Consider the following 12,500-nt stretch of genomic DNA (forward strand, 5'->3'; position numbering starts at 1 on the left):
CCGACTTCCGGGCGCCATGAATCCCCTAACCACCGGGTGGCAGCCTGTCACGAGCGCCAGTGTGCCGGCCCTCCCCAGTTCCAGCCTCGCGTGGCGCCACGATGGCGGGCCAGGGCTGGGGAAACGGGGGGGGGGGAGGGGCATCGACGCCGGCGTCCGTGCCCTCACCCACCCTCGTCAACGACTGATTCACCGCCGCCCCGACTGCGGTGCAGTGCCGTAGTGCGCCCGCCTCAGTGGCGGAGTCGGCAGCCTTGCCGCGGATCAGCTCTGACCGGACCACACCCGGCGTGGGAGCGCCACCCTGCGCGCGTCCGCGAGGGTCTCGCCCCCGCGAGCGGCGACGAGTGCCTCTTCTGGCGGACTGTCGAACGCGGCCCGATGCGCGCCCCACGCCTGGCCGCGCGAGGGTCGAGCGGCGACCAACTCATCGACTACGACTTCGTCGACGCTACGGTGGGTGTCAGCGCCGACGGCCGCCGCCGGCCACCGCCGGGCGCGTTTGTCCTCCGCTCCGATGCCGAGTCTCGCCCGGCCGCCCTGCTGTCGGCGACAGCTCCGGTCGCAGGCGCGGGCTCTCGCCGGTTTGGTGGAAGCGCCGCGGCTGCTGTCCGCCGTCAGATCGGCACCTGCCCGCGCTCCCAGATCCAGCTACCCGATGTCGGACCGGCCGCGGCCGAGCTCGCTCCTCAGGCCACATGGCCGCTCTCACTAGCCTAGTGTTTGGTCTACCATCGTTCAGGGGTAGAGAGGCCTCGCCCGCCGGACGGGGTGAGTCGCGGCGCGACCCGGACGGAACAGGTCTCGACGACCTGCTTTGAGTATGGATCTCCGTGGGAAGTTGGGCATGATTCCGTCGCGTGCAGACGGCGCCGCCGTAATGCAGGCTGGTGTTGATGTCAGCCATGCTAAGTCGATCCTCATGCGCACCGAGCCCTGCCAAGCCGCTGCTTTGGAAGCTCAGGGCCCGCGTCGCCGCACTTCCTTGCCGAAACGTGACGGAGGGCTGCCGCAGCCGTCACATCCGCCCATCCTCGCTGGCTGCACCGTCGTCGTCCGCTGGTCCGCGGTCCGCGGCCCGCGCGGCGCACTCTGAGCGCGCGCGGCCCGGCGGACGGGCCGAAAGTGCCGCGTCACGCCGTTATCAGCTGTTGGTCGGGCCTAGGCCAACCTAGCCGACCCGGTGACGGCGGACCTCCGTTGCCATGGCTACGGCGGCGCGCTGCTCGTAGAAACCAATGGCGTGACGAGTGCGCTGACAATCCACTCCGGTCACGTGGGCGACGTGACGAGTGCGCTGACAATCCACTCCGGTCACGTTGGCGACATGAGGGGCGCGGGAGCGGCATCCCTGTGTACCGTGCTACTGTACGTTGAGGGCTGTTTGCCGTTGTTTGCTCATTTCTTGTTGACAGATGTAGCTGATAGGTTTTACAAACACGTGATTGTTGGAGCGTCATTTCCCGGGGCCGGCTTCATGTCCAATATCGCTACTCCTCTCGCCAGCGTTACCTAATTGTTCAATGTTGGGAATGGCCGGATAGTGGGATCCAAGTGTTATGCTTAATTCAATTGGCTCCATATATCGCCGTGCGATTTTTGTCAAATTTTCACAAAAAGTGTGGAGCAATGGTCCTGGCGTTCCAGGTCCTATCCCAATTGATATGTACGAAAGCTTATATCTTTGGGTCATACACGCCTTTGAACAGCTCTGTCATGCGCGGGGGATCAGCTGCAGAAAGAGAGCGACTCAGTAGATGCAGTTGACCCCAGCACGCAGGGCTGCGGACTCAGGTCTTGGTGAGGGCCGCGCGTATTCGCGTCCCACAGTCAAACATGGATAGAGTCTGGCAACGGCCATAGCTTTTGCTATGACGATTGACATGACAATCTAACGCCGTGCCCGATTTGGCGCCAGTCGGTGGAAATCCTTCCGCGCGACGAGTGTCGTCATTTAGTAGCCTCACGCGCAGTACACTGTTCTCATACCGACCTTGGCAGCCCGGACCCATGAGACTCCGCCCACCTGTCATGCCTTGCTTTGATGACCTTCGGGTAGCACCAGGTACACCATTTCCTTTTGTCACTGAAATGTGTGGCCGGATATGTTCAGCTCACATGAATTATTTCCACCATGATTGCCCGGATCAGAACCACCGGTGCCAAGAGACTCCCTTTACAAACAACAAAAAGTTGCAGCAAGCGACCGGCCGCACAGCGGAGAAGCACAGCCGTGTCCTATCACCAGTATACTAACGGCACAGCACAGCGCCGGGTCGCGATCGCCGGTACTCCGCCCTGCTCTGCTCCCTGCCCGCCCGACCCGTCCTCGCGCTGCGCCTGGCCCGCCCGACCCGTCCTCGTGGCAATGCGCTAGTTGGCGCCGCGGCCGCCGCGCGGCGCTGCCGCAGCGCTGGTGGTCGTCCTGCCGCGCCGAGGCGAGGTCGCCCCGCTACCATATCGACGAGTCGATAAATATTGCAGCGTCAAACGTGCCGACGGCACCAGCCTTGGTCTGGCGGGCCGGCGGGGCCTCTGCTCAAGACATGCGCGACGGCGGGGTGGGCCGCTCCCCGAGCCCCGGGGCCTTCCGCGGGAGCGGGGTCCCGGGGAGCCTGCTGAGTAAACATCCCGGGGCGGACGGTTCTCAGTGGCGGATTCGTTCATGTATGGCTGTCACGGGTGAAAGTGGTTTCGTTGATGGCCTGTGCGCTACAACGCATGTTTTAACCGAGAACTTCCAAATGTACGTCAGCTGATTCGCCTGTCAGAGATGTTAAAGGTGTATTTGTGTTCTATTACGTTTTCCGTAATCTTAGATATTCAACGTTTAGATCCCAGAAACTGGTATCGCAAATTGTCTCTTTTGGAGCGCTCCGTTGCATCAGCTTGATTTGAGAAGAATTTCCTACTGGGTCACGGAAAATCACACAACGGGCACAATCACGACTGATTCCTAGCCGCGGTTTCGCACCATAGGCTTGGTCTACGGCGCACTGTAAGCAGGTTTGCTCAGCGATCGCTCGCATTTACCTTGTACACTGGTCGCGATCACACAGCTGTCAAGTGTTGAAAGCTTAGCATTGCGTTGCATAGTAGCTCCACGCATGATGTATTTATGTCCAATGATATGCTGACTCTGCAAACGTATCAGCACAGATGTTGGTTGCCGAATTCTTGCTGATGTATTTTCGACCTGCTCTGATCATTCTGTCATTGATGAGCTTTGAGGAATTGAGTGGTTGGGTACAAGCAGACCCTTTCACAATGAGGTTCCTAGGAGATACGCGGACGAAGATTGGAAGCCAGTTTTCAGCAATGTGATCTGTATTCATCGCACCGCGTCAACCCTGACAGCGAGAAATGATTCCAGATGCATACAGTTGAATGTGCAGGCAAATGCCGCTTGTCTTTGGTAGAATCGAACGGCGTCTCAGCCCCGGCTCCCCGGCGTCCTCCAGTCACCCGCAGCTTCCCCAACTGGTTTGGACGTCAATTATTCGACCTTGGGACGACAATCCAAGGATAATAGATGTGCGAATAATGACCTGGTAACAACACGGCGGTATAGTATGGGAGCAGCTTCTGGTCTTGTCGCAACTCACAAGCAAAGCTGAGATTGGTGCGACTTGTGTTTATCCAGGCGGGTGCTGCTCCAAAGAATTCTCGAAGCATGAAAGCCCATGGTCCACAAAACTGAGAGGCGATGCTTGAGCAATCCTCGTCCGTAGATTGTAGTGAGTGCATGGACCCACGAGTTGCACACGTCCATAGGCGTCAAAACTGGGGTTCTTGGGAGGTTTAGCACTCCGATATTGGGAACATTAAACATAGGCCGATGGCGGTGTATGGAACACAGCAAATCAGAACACCACTATCCTCCGGTGCTGATGGAATTCCCTTATGCATACGAACACTAACATGGGTGTCAACGTCTTAAAATGGTTGGGAGGCCGAAGTCGTGGAAGTCGCCGAAAAGAGAAAGATCCGAGAAACTTATCGGATTTTGTCCGTTTCTTTCCTGATTATCCACTATATATATATATATATATATATATATATATATATATATATATATATATAAGCATTCATGCATGTTCATGTGCACACACACACACACACACACACACACATATATATATATATATATATATATATATATATATATATAGTGTGTATTTTTTGACATTTTGGACAGTTATCCATATTTTTTTTGTCATGTTCTCCAAAAGTACGGCTTTTTTGTGTGTGTGTGCATTGCGCGTGTGCGCGCGTGCGTGCGCGCGTGCGTTGCGTGAGCGCGTGCGTGCGCGCGCGCGGTGTGTACGCGTGCGAGCGTGCGTTGCGTGAGCGCGTGCGTGTGCGCGTGGTGTATGCGTGCGTGCGGGCGTAAGTGAGAAAGTGGAATAAGTGCGTGCGTGCCTGTGTGTGTTATGTGCCTAGCAATATATAGACTATTGATTATCTGCTAACAGGAATATATATATATATATATATATATTATATATATATATATATATATATATATATATATATATATATATATATATATATGTATGTCGCTATTGCAATTCGTTTGCATGCACGTTCTCAACCCAGCAAAATTTAATAGGCAAAACGGATACAATTCAGTTCATGTAAAGCAAAGCATAAGTACTCTTCCACGCGCCATTTGAGGTAATGGAACTCAGCCCTCCCCCGAGAACGCTTTGGTAGATGCTCTCCTGTTGACAATGTCATTTCCCGCTCGTCTTAATGACCGCACGTTGCGAGCTGCTGTACTCCTGGAGTGCATTGTTCTTCCTGCTGTGCCTATGAACGGAAACCGACTCCCTCTCGATTCCATTAAAACGTGTGGAAAACGAAATGCACGTCATGTCAAAGTCAGGCGCGATGCATGTTGATTGTAGCAGCGTTACCATCTAAGCTGCGCTTCAGCGACCATGCGATTATGCTTCTGCACACACACTTGGCACTCACTGGCCTCACACACTCTGTGCCAGCCTGACTGCCTCCGGAGTTCAGACGGCACTGGCGGCGATCGTCCGTTGGAGGCTTCGCTGTCACTCCGGCCGAAAAAAAAACTTTCAAACGCAGCTCCCGTGCAGCGCCGGCTGTGCCTACAACAGTGGTGCAGTTAGAACACATTCGGCAACGCTGGAGATGGCGGTGTTTGACGCATGAGGTTTTTGGAATCAGATGACGATGTAATGATGTATGTATGTATAAATATAATGATGTAACGATGATGTAATAGCACCACTGGAATTCCTGCACACTGTGCCTAGCTTTATGATGTTGTTATGTCCAAGGCAGGGTTTCACGAAAAATAACACTAAGATTATTGTCAGGCGTCAATGGCAGTGTTACACACTTTTATGGGGTTTGAAGCCGAAATGTCCATCTTGAAGATCACTCGGCGCAGTTCACAGCCTTTCCCTTCCTGAGACCTCAACCTTTCTAGCTTCCGAGCTACACGCCCGTGAAGATGGAGAGACTACCTCAAGGTCACCCAGGTATCCAGGTACTGGAGAGGCATTGACTGACCTTTTTCATTTTAAACCTTATTTTATGGACTGTATTGAATACTCATGAGACCCTTCCTGTTTCTGGACGAGGAGCTGCCTGCTATTAGTTGGCTCGACGCTCTGTTGTCGCTATTGTCTCGATAATATACGTTCTGGTGTTTTGACATTTTGGACAATTATCCATATTTTATTGTCTTGTTCTCCAAAAGTACAGCCTTCAGATTTATGTGCTAGAGCTTTAATGAGCATAGCTTTCCTTAAATATGAAGTAACAGCATTGTAAATATCCGTTTTTTTCATTTGAAATCTTATTGTTGTGCAAGGTGTAGTGAGAGACCCCACATGCTTTTTCAGCTGACCTTAGTACGGTCGAAGCCCTCGAAACTTGTGATGCCGCCACGTGGTTGGTGTAGCTGCCGACCACCTTACGGCGATTGTTATCCACCTGTCGCTTGACTCAGGAGCTTTCCACTCTGGAGCGGTGTTGTGGGCTGGGCGGCGAGGCACTGTGGTGGCGAATCCGTCCCGTGTGACGGTCATGAGGCTATTCCACTCTGGAGCGGTGTTGTGGGCTGGGGCGGCGAGGCACTGTGGTGGCGCATCCGTTCCGTGTGACGGTCATGAGGCTTTCCACTCTGGAGCGGTGTTGTGGGCTGGGCGGCGAGGCACTGTGGTGGCGAATCCGCTCCGTGTGACGGTCATGAGGCTCCCACTCTGGAGCGGTGTGTGGGCGGGCGGCGAGGCACTGTGGTGGCGAATCCGTGGCGTGTGACGGTCATGAGGCTTTCCACTCTGGAGCGGTGTTGCGGGCTGGGTGGTGAGGCACTGTGGTGGCGAATCCGTGGCGTGTGACGGTCATGAGGCTTTTCCACTCTGGAGCAGTGTTGTGGGCTGGGCGGTGAGGCACTGTGCCGGCGAATCCGTGGCGTGTGACGGTCATGAGGCTTTCACCACAGGGGCGTAGTTTCGCCAAACAGGTTTGCGGCGCTGAACGAGGAGAATAGCTAAACCTACCGCTAAAATACACCAAAGACAACCTCTACGCGGATTTGACCCACTTTCCTCTCAAAGTTAGGGGGTGGATTCACCCCCAGCTGAATAGCAAAGTTTACTCGTGCTTCAATACATTTCCTTGCTTCATCTCGGCGAGAGATGTTGTCGTCAAGCATCATCATCATTTTGCTCGGCCCCCAGGTTTTAGTAATCGACTTTGAGTCGATGTTTCGCAGGTTTAGCCTTTGTTGAACATGTATGGCTTCGGGAAAAAGTGTAAGTTGATTGTGCGCGACTTTTAAAGCCTGCCACGGAAAACCCTCGGCAGATAGCCGCAGGGCGGGTTTCAGGTTCCAACGCAGCATTTGTGATAGGCCTGTTTGAAAGGCCCTAGTGTTGTTTTGCTCATCATTGTCGGGCGATTAGCGCGTTCGATGCATTTGCGTGGTGTCGATTGCCAGGTTTTCGTAAGGGTCTCATTGAATCTTCATGTCGAAGTGGAGGTCGGCACATTTCAATCATTTTTCCGAACATAGCGGCTAGTAAACTGGTCAAGCTTTTTGGTGCTGATATTTCACGGGCATGTTTTAAATCTCCGATGACAGGACGTAGCCAAATATCACGGCAAACGCGGTTTGCTGCAATCTATATATACAAAACTAGACCAGAGTCAGTAAGACATCTGCGTTATACAATTAAAGCACACAGAGTGTAGCAAGACAGAAAATACTTCAGCGAACATGTTACGAACGCGGAGCTTTAAAAGTTTGACGAGCTTTGTCCGCTGCTTCGTCCGAGCTTCCCCCGCGACGAGCATCGTAATTCAGTTTTACACTGCTTTGTTCCTATTACCTGTGACACAACAATAAGAAACTTTTAAAACTTGTACAATTTTCAGCTCTCATTTTTTAATGATCTCCTTGAAGAAACTTAGGGTCTAGAATGTTGCGGAGCCAAGCTCGCCATGGGGGGGGCAAAGAGAACTTTGGGGGGGAGTAGGCTGCCCAAAGAATACAAATCGATACCCGTGAAGGACAAATGATGGAATAAATAAGCTGGATGGATTCGACTGGAGGACATAAGACGTCACTGCTTTTCAGAAACTCCTCGTGTGCGTGATGGGCACATTTACACGATTTGGACCCGACTGCACGCCAACGAGGCAGTTCAGACGACGTTGCACTATTTTAGTTGGCAACAGTTCACCCATAATTGGCAACAGTTCACCCATAATTGTAACTACCCGGATGGCACGAGTAGCATGCATAATAGGGTACCTTGTCGAACGCTTGACATCATTGCAAGATTCTCTTAACTGCACATGTGCAAGCCTAGAGAGTAGTCATAAATAACTGTCAACACTTACCATGATTCATCAGTATTAAAACAATACCGTCAGTGTAATACACATGCCTCGCGCCGATGTATTGGCCAAACAATAGTGCTTCCTGTGAAGTGAATATGATCAACACAGAGGGTCATAGAGAGGCCATGGCCCTTCTTCGAGGGTCAACACAGAGAGCGTGACCACCACCACAAGGTCTTGCTGGCGCTGAGTCGGGACTCACTAGATATCGGAACTCCCGACCTGAGTAACCACCGGGCAGAATGCGACTTTTCTTATATTTTGACCATAACAATGGCGCCAAAACGAAAATGGACTGCGATAGCATTTAAAGTATGGCCACGCCCCTACCGGGAACACATATTGCGGCGGGAGCGAGGGTAAAAGCTCCGCGCGGGGCGGCTCGGCCAACTTTGCACGCAGCAGACCTCGCCGGCGGCTGGAGGAGATCGCCCGCCGCCGGCCAGGCGTCGCCGGTGGCCGGAGGAGATCTCCCGCCGCCGGCCAGAGCTCGGCCGGCGGCTGGAGGAGATCGCCCGCCGCCGGCCAGAGCTCGGCCGGCCGGCGCCTGCCCAAGGCGCCAGCGACGTGACCTGCCGGCCGCTTCCTTCTCCCCCGCTGCGGCCCGGGCGGGCGGCGCCTGCTTAATAAAACATGCCGGCGTCTCTGCCGTCCGCCGCCCCAGGCGCCCCACGCCCGGCGCCCCCCCGATAAGGCAATCTGGGCCCTTGTTCTAGCAGCGGGACACGCCGGGCGCCCATCCCGTACGGGCATCGCTGCAAAATTTGCAATCGGGGCAGGGTGCGGCGGCGCTGATGCGGTGCTGGTCGCGGTTTTAAAGCGGACACGTTGCGCGGGTGGTCCGGTCTAGGCGCGTGTTGGGGCCGGCGTCTGAACCGTGAGCAGTGGATGTCCGGAGAGCGACTCTCCCGGCTGGTGCTCGAGGGTCTGGTCTCAGTCCAGGCGAGTGCTGTACGCTTGCATGAGAAGCGGGGGTAGCCAAAGCGCGGACTGCATCTCCCCCTTGGCCCAGACTTGTTTTCGTTTTTAACCATAGAGGCTCCTGACAGAGGTTAAAATTAGCGTGATGCATACTTACCGAGCTCTGCCACTTCCTCCTCCCCGTAATGCAATCCTGGTTACGCCCCTGGTAGGAGGAGCATGGCAGTCAGAGTTCCCGGCGAAGCGGAACCGCATTTGTCCAGGACACAGCTGGTTGGCGACGAAAAGTCGGTAGTTCGAGGCCATGGCACGAACGTGACATTTGCATCTGACTACATGGGAGGTTGGCAGGTCCTGGAATTTCGCATAACTTGCCACTCAGCATGTATTGCGTGGAACTTCATGTGGGACAACGTCCTGGGAACTGGGAGGGTAACTGAGAGATGCCCCCCTCCCCCTCCATCTGACCGAGAGAGGGAGGAGGGGGTTAGCAACCGACATCTTTTGCGCGCCGCGAACTTACCCATGACATCTCACGTGCTGCCGTTCAGTCGGGCGTGGTATAAACGCAGCCCGGTTTGAAGGTTCTAAGAAAATGTATACAACTTTTGGCACGCAGAAATCTAGGGAATTGACCTTCAGGCATCGTAAACAGAAGGTCACTGATTGACAAATCTGCATCTACGCTGTAACTTCGCGCGGGCGCATACGCGAGGAAAAGGACTGAAGGGAGTGTGATATGTCATTGTATATATGCATATATATATATATATATATATATATATATATATATACACCTGCGCACATGTATGTATGTAGCATTGGTATGCTATTGCTTAAGCATCTGAAGCATCTCGGGTGAGTTGACCACTGTGAGCCATTGTGACCCCTGTCTAGACGCGGTGCCTGACACGGTGCCCTGTATGCCGACTCCATCAGGGATCCGAGGCGATGCGTTGGTAGATTTGGTTTCCGTTCACGACACGAAGCCCTGCATCCAATGGCACCCGTCTGACAACACCAGCACGGCCACGTCAGCTAACGTTATGCACCGGAACAGACTCAGCGACGGCGGTTTGTGTGGTTTGTGGTTTGTGCTAAGCCCAGCCTCACCTTCGTTAATCGCGTTCCTTGCAGTAGACCGCAATAGGCGCCGCCAGTGAGCAGGGAGAGGAGCTGGGTGGACGCGGGGGGGGGGGGGATAGGGGGCGAGGCAGTCCAGACGCTTTTACCGTTCGTCCCCATGGCACGCGCTGGCGCTCTGTCGGCGGCGACTGGCGTGCGCGGGCTGGCCCGCAAACGGCCCCGATTGGCTATCGGTGTCGTCGCCGCCTGGCGTCGATTGGCTGTCCTGTTAGTGTCGACCCCGCTCAGTTCGAGAGATGGGGTTGTGGAGTGGCCCGCCGGCGTTACCAGCCGGCCCCCGCCGGTGCTCTCTGTGCCATAGTGAGGGGTGGGCATTTTGTGTCTGGGGACTACAGCATCTGTGGTCAATGTCGCGCAAGCGCCCGAAAACGAGGCATGCCCGATATTGAACGTACAGTCGATTGGTTTTGTGTTCTCACCACTCGTGAGGAACGCACTATTTTTCGTTCATAATTCCACAGGCTTACTCCTTATACTAAAAGGAAGTTTTAGTGTAGCTTGCTAAGGCGCTTTGCGAACTTGTGTTCGATTCCGCATCGTGAAATCGATTTAGTTTTGACTCGCAACTAATGAAATCGACTCCGATTCAAACTACAAGCGACACAGCATAACCTTGAGTCGACTCTGATTCCGACTCAAGGTTGTATGGCCTCAGTCTCCGTCCAAACGGATTAAAAGATAACCTGTTCTCTCAGTCCATAACAGGGAAAGTAACCCATTTTTTCAGCCACCTACCTAGCAAGGTAACCCAATGGCTACACAGCAATATAGCCAAATGTTTTCTGCTGAATGATCCACTGTAACACTAGGACCACGAAACTGAAACAAGGTGTGGTAGAAGAGGCAGAAATGCTTTGTTGACCCCTCCGAATCAATTTTTTAAGATGTAACACCACGGGACATAGGCTAGAGCATTTGGCTCTAAAATAGCTTCAATGCCACTTTTCCAATTTGGAGGAGGCAGTTGCCCACCTTTGCCTCCGTTCCCACGTTCGTCGCAGTTTTGCCTGTTCCAAATTTGCACAGACACTCCCGATTTAGACTTTCGTCTCCGCTCGGCCATCAGCCAACTCGGTGACCGCCAGTTGTTGACCTCACCACAGGCCTGAGTCGCGACAGTGAACACGTCGCTCACACTGAGGACAGCGACGGACCATGAAGGCTGAAAGATCTCCACGTCGCGCAGGCCGTCGACCTTCACCACGCCGCCCCTCACTGGTCCACTTGGGAGCGGCGGGCGGCGCTGTTGCTATTCTCGTTGCAATGGTATTGCCACTGCACTGGTGCCACTAAGAGCTAATGCTGCGTAACAGGACACGACTTCTCATTCTGGCCGCTGAGAACCTTGGCTGCACGATGCGGGTCGCGGCACGGGCTTTCCCGTCCAGCTGTCAAAAGTCGGCGGGTGGGACTGTTGTGGAGGATCAGGGCGTGGCTGCTCTGGAGGATCAAGGCGTGGCTGCTCTGGAGGATCAGGGCGGGGCTGCTCTGGAGGATCAGAGCCGGGCTGCTCTGGAGGACCAGGGCGGTACTGCTCTGGAGGATCAGGGCCGGGCTGCTCTGGAGGATCAGGGCAAGGCTGCTCTGGGGGATCAGGGCGTGGCTGCTCTGAAGGATCAGGGCAGGGCTGCTCTGGGGGATCAGGGCGTGGCTGCTCTGGAGGATCAGGGCGGGGCTGCGAGCCGTCAGCGGGTTGCGCGCGCGGCACAAGCCGCGCTGTCCGCCTTTGTTTGTCCGCGCCGCGTTCGCCCCCAGTTGGCAGCGGCCGCCGCCGGCTGTGGCCATTAGTTTCAGCGCGGCGGGCGGCTGGGCGGCCGCCGTTGCCGCCGCACCAGTGCCGGAACCGTCGTCGCGCCGGCCGTCGAGGCCGTTGCGAGCGCCGATCGTCGAACCGACGTTCTTTCAAAGCCGGCCGGAAGCGGCGCGGGCGGCGGCGGCGGCGGCGCGCTGCTTTGTCTCGGCCCGCGGCACGGCGGCGCGCGCGCCTCCTCTCATCTTTACGACCGTGCCTGCGTTCAAAGGAGGAATTTAGTGTTTGGCCGGCGCGCCGGCCGGCCGTCGGTGACGACGCCAAATACCTGCCGGCTGGCCAGCGGCTGGTGGACGGTCGCCGGGCGCGCCGGGCGCATCCGGTTCTCCAGCAGAGGCCGTCGGGAGCCGCGCCGGACCGGGAGGTGCGCTCCCGCGCTCGCACGGAACAGTCAATCGCCGGCGAGGGGTCGGACGCGCCGGCCCCGCAGCAAGCGCCGCAGCAGGCGTGCTGTGATGGACGGCGGTGGGTGGAGCACGCTGCGAAGTGTTTGCCGGAGAGGTGGTGTATGAGGAGGTCGAGGAGCCGATAGGCCACCATCGAGCGTTCTTGGGCGAGCTGAGTCACTGTCGTAGGGCGACAGACCGTGCGAGAGTCATCGGAATAGCCCAGCAGGCGGTGACAGCCTTGGAGTCGCTCGGGTGACGTCGCCTTGGTCAGCATGAGCTCCAGCTACAAGTTCCGCGACTCCAGTCGCCGGCGCTCGCAGGCCGGTGCGGCGCACAATGCCTTCGTG

At 55.5% G+C, this 12,500-nt stretch overlaps 1 protein-coding gene across 3 annotated transcripts in view; it reads left to right on the plus strand.

Moving 5' to 3' along the window:
- Nucleotides 1-255: 255 nt before the first annotated feature.
- LOC119105780 (voltage-dependent L-type calcium channel subunit beta-2) overlaps nucleotides 256-12,500 on the plus strand; it is a gene marked incomplete at its 3' end in the record, with an annotated part of 36,565 nt that continues 24,320 nt past the window's right edge. Inside the window, 1 exon segment of one of the 3 annotated variants that reach the window (XM_037229292.1) lies at nucleotides 256-456. In XM_037229292.1, the coding sequence (XP_037085187.1) occupies nucleotides 382-456 (75 nt within the window). 3 annotated transcript variants of the gene reach the window in all.

The sequence above is a fragment of the Pollicipes pollicipes genome, unplaced genomic scaffold (assembly GCF_011947565.3).
Source record: "Pollicipes pollicipes isolate AB1234 unplaced genomic scaffold, Ppol_2.1 Scaffold_6138;HRSCAF=7277_pilon_pilon_pilon, whole genome shotgun sequence".
Taxonomy (NCBI): domain Eukaryota; kingdom Metazoa; phylum Arthropoda; class Thecostraca; order Pollicipedomorpha; family Pollicipedidae; genus Pollicipes; species Pollicipes pollicipes.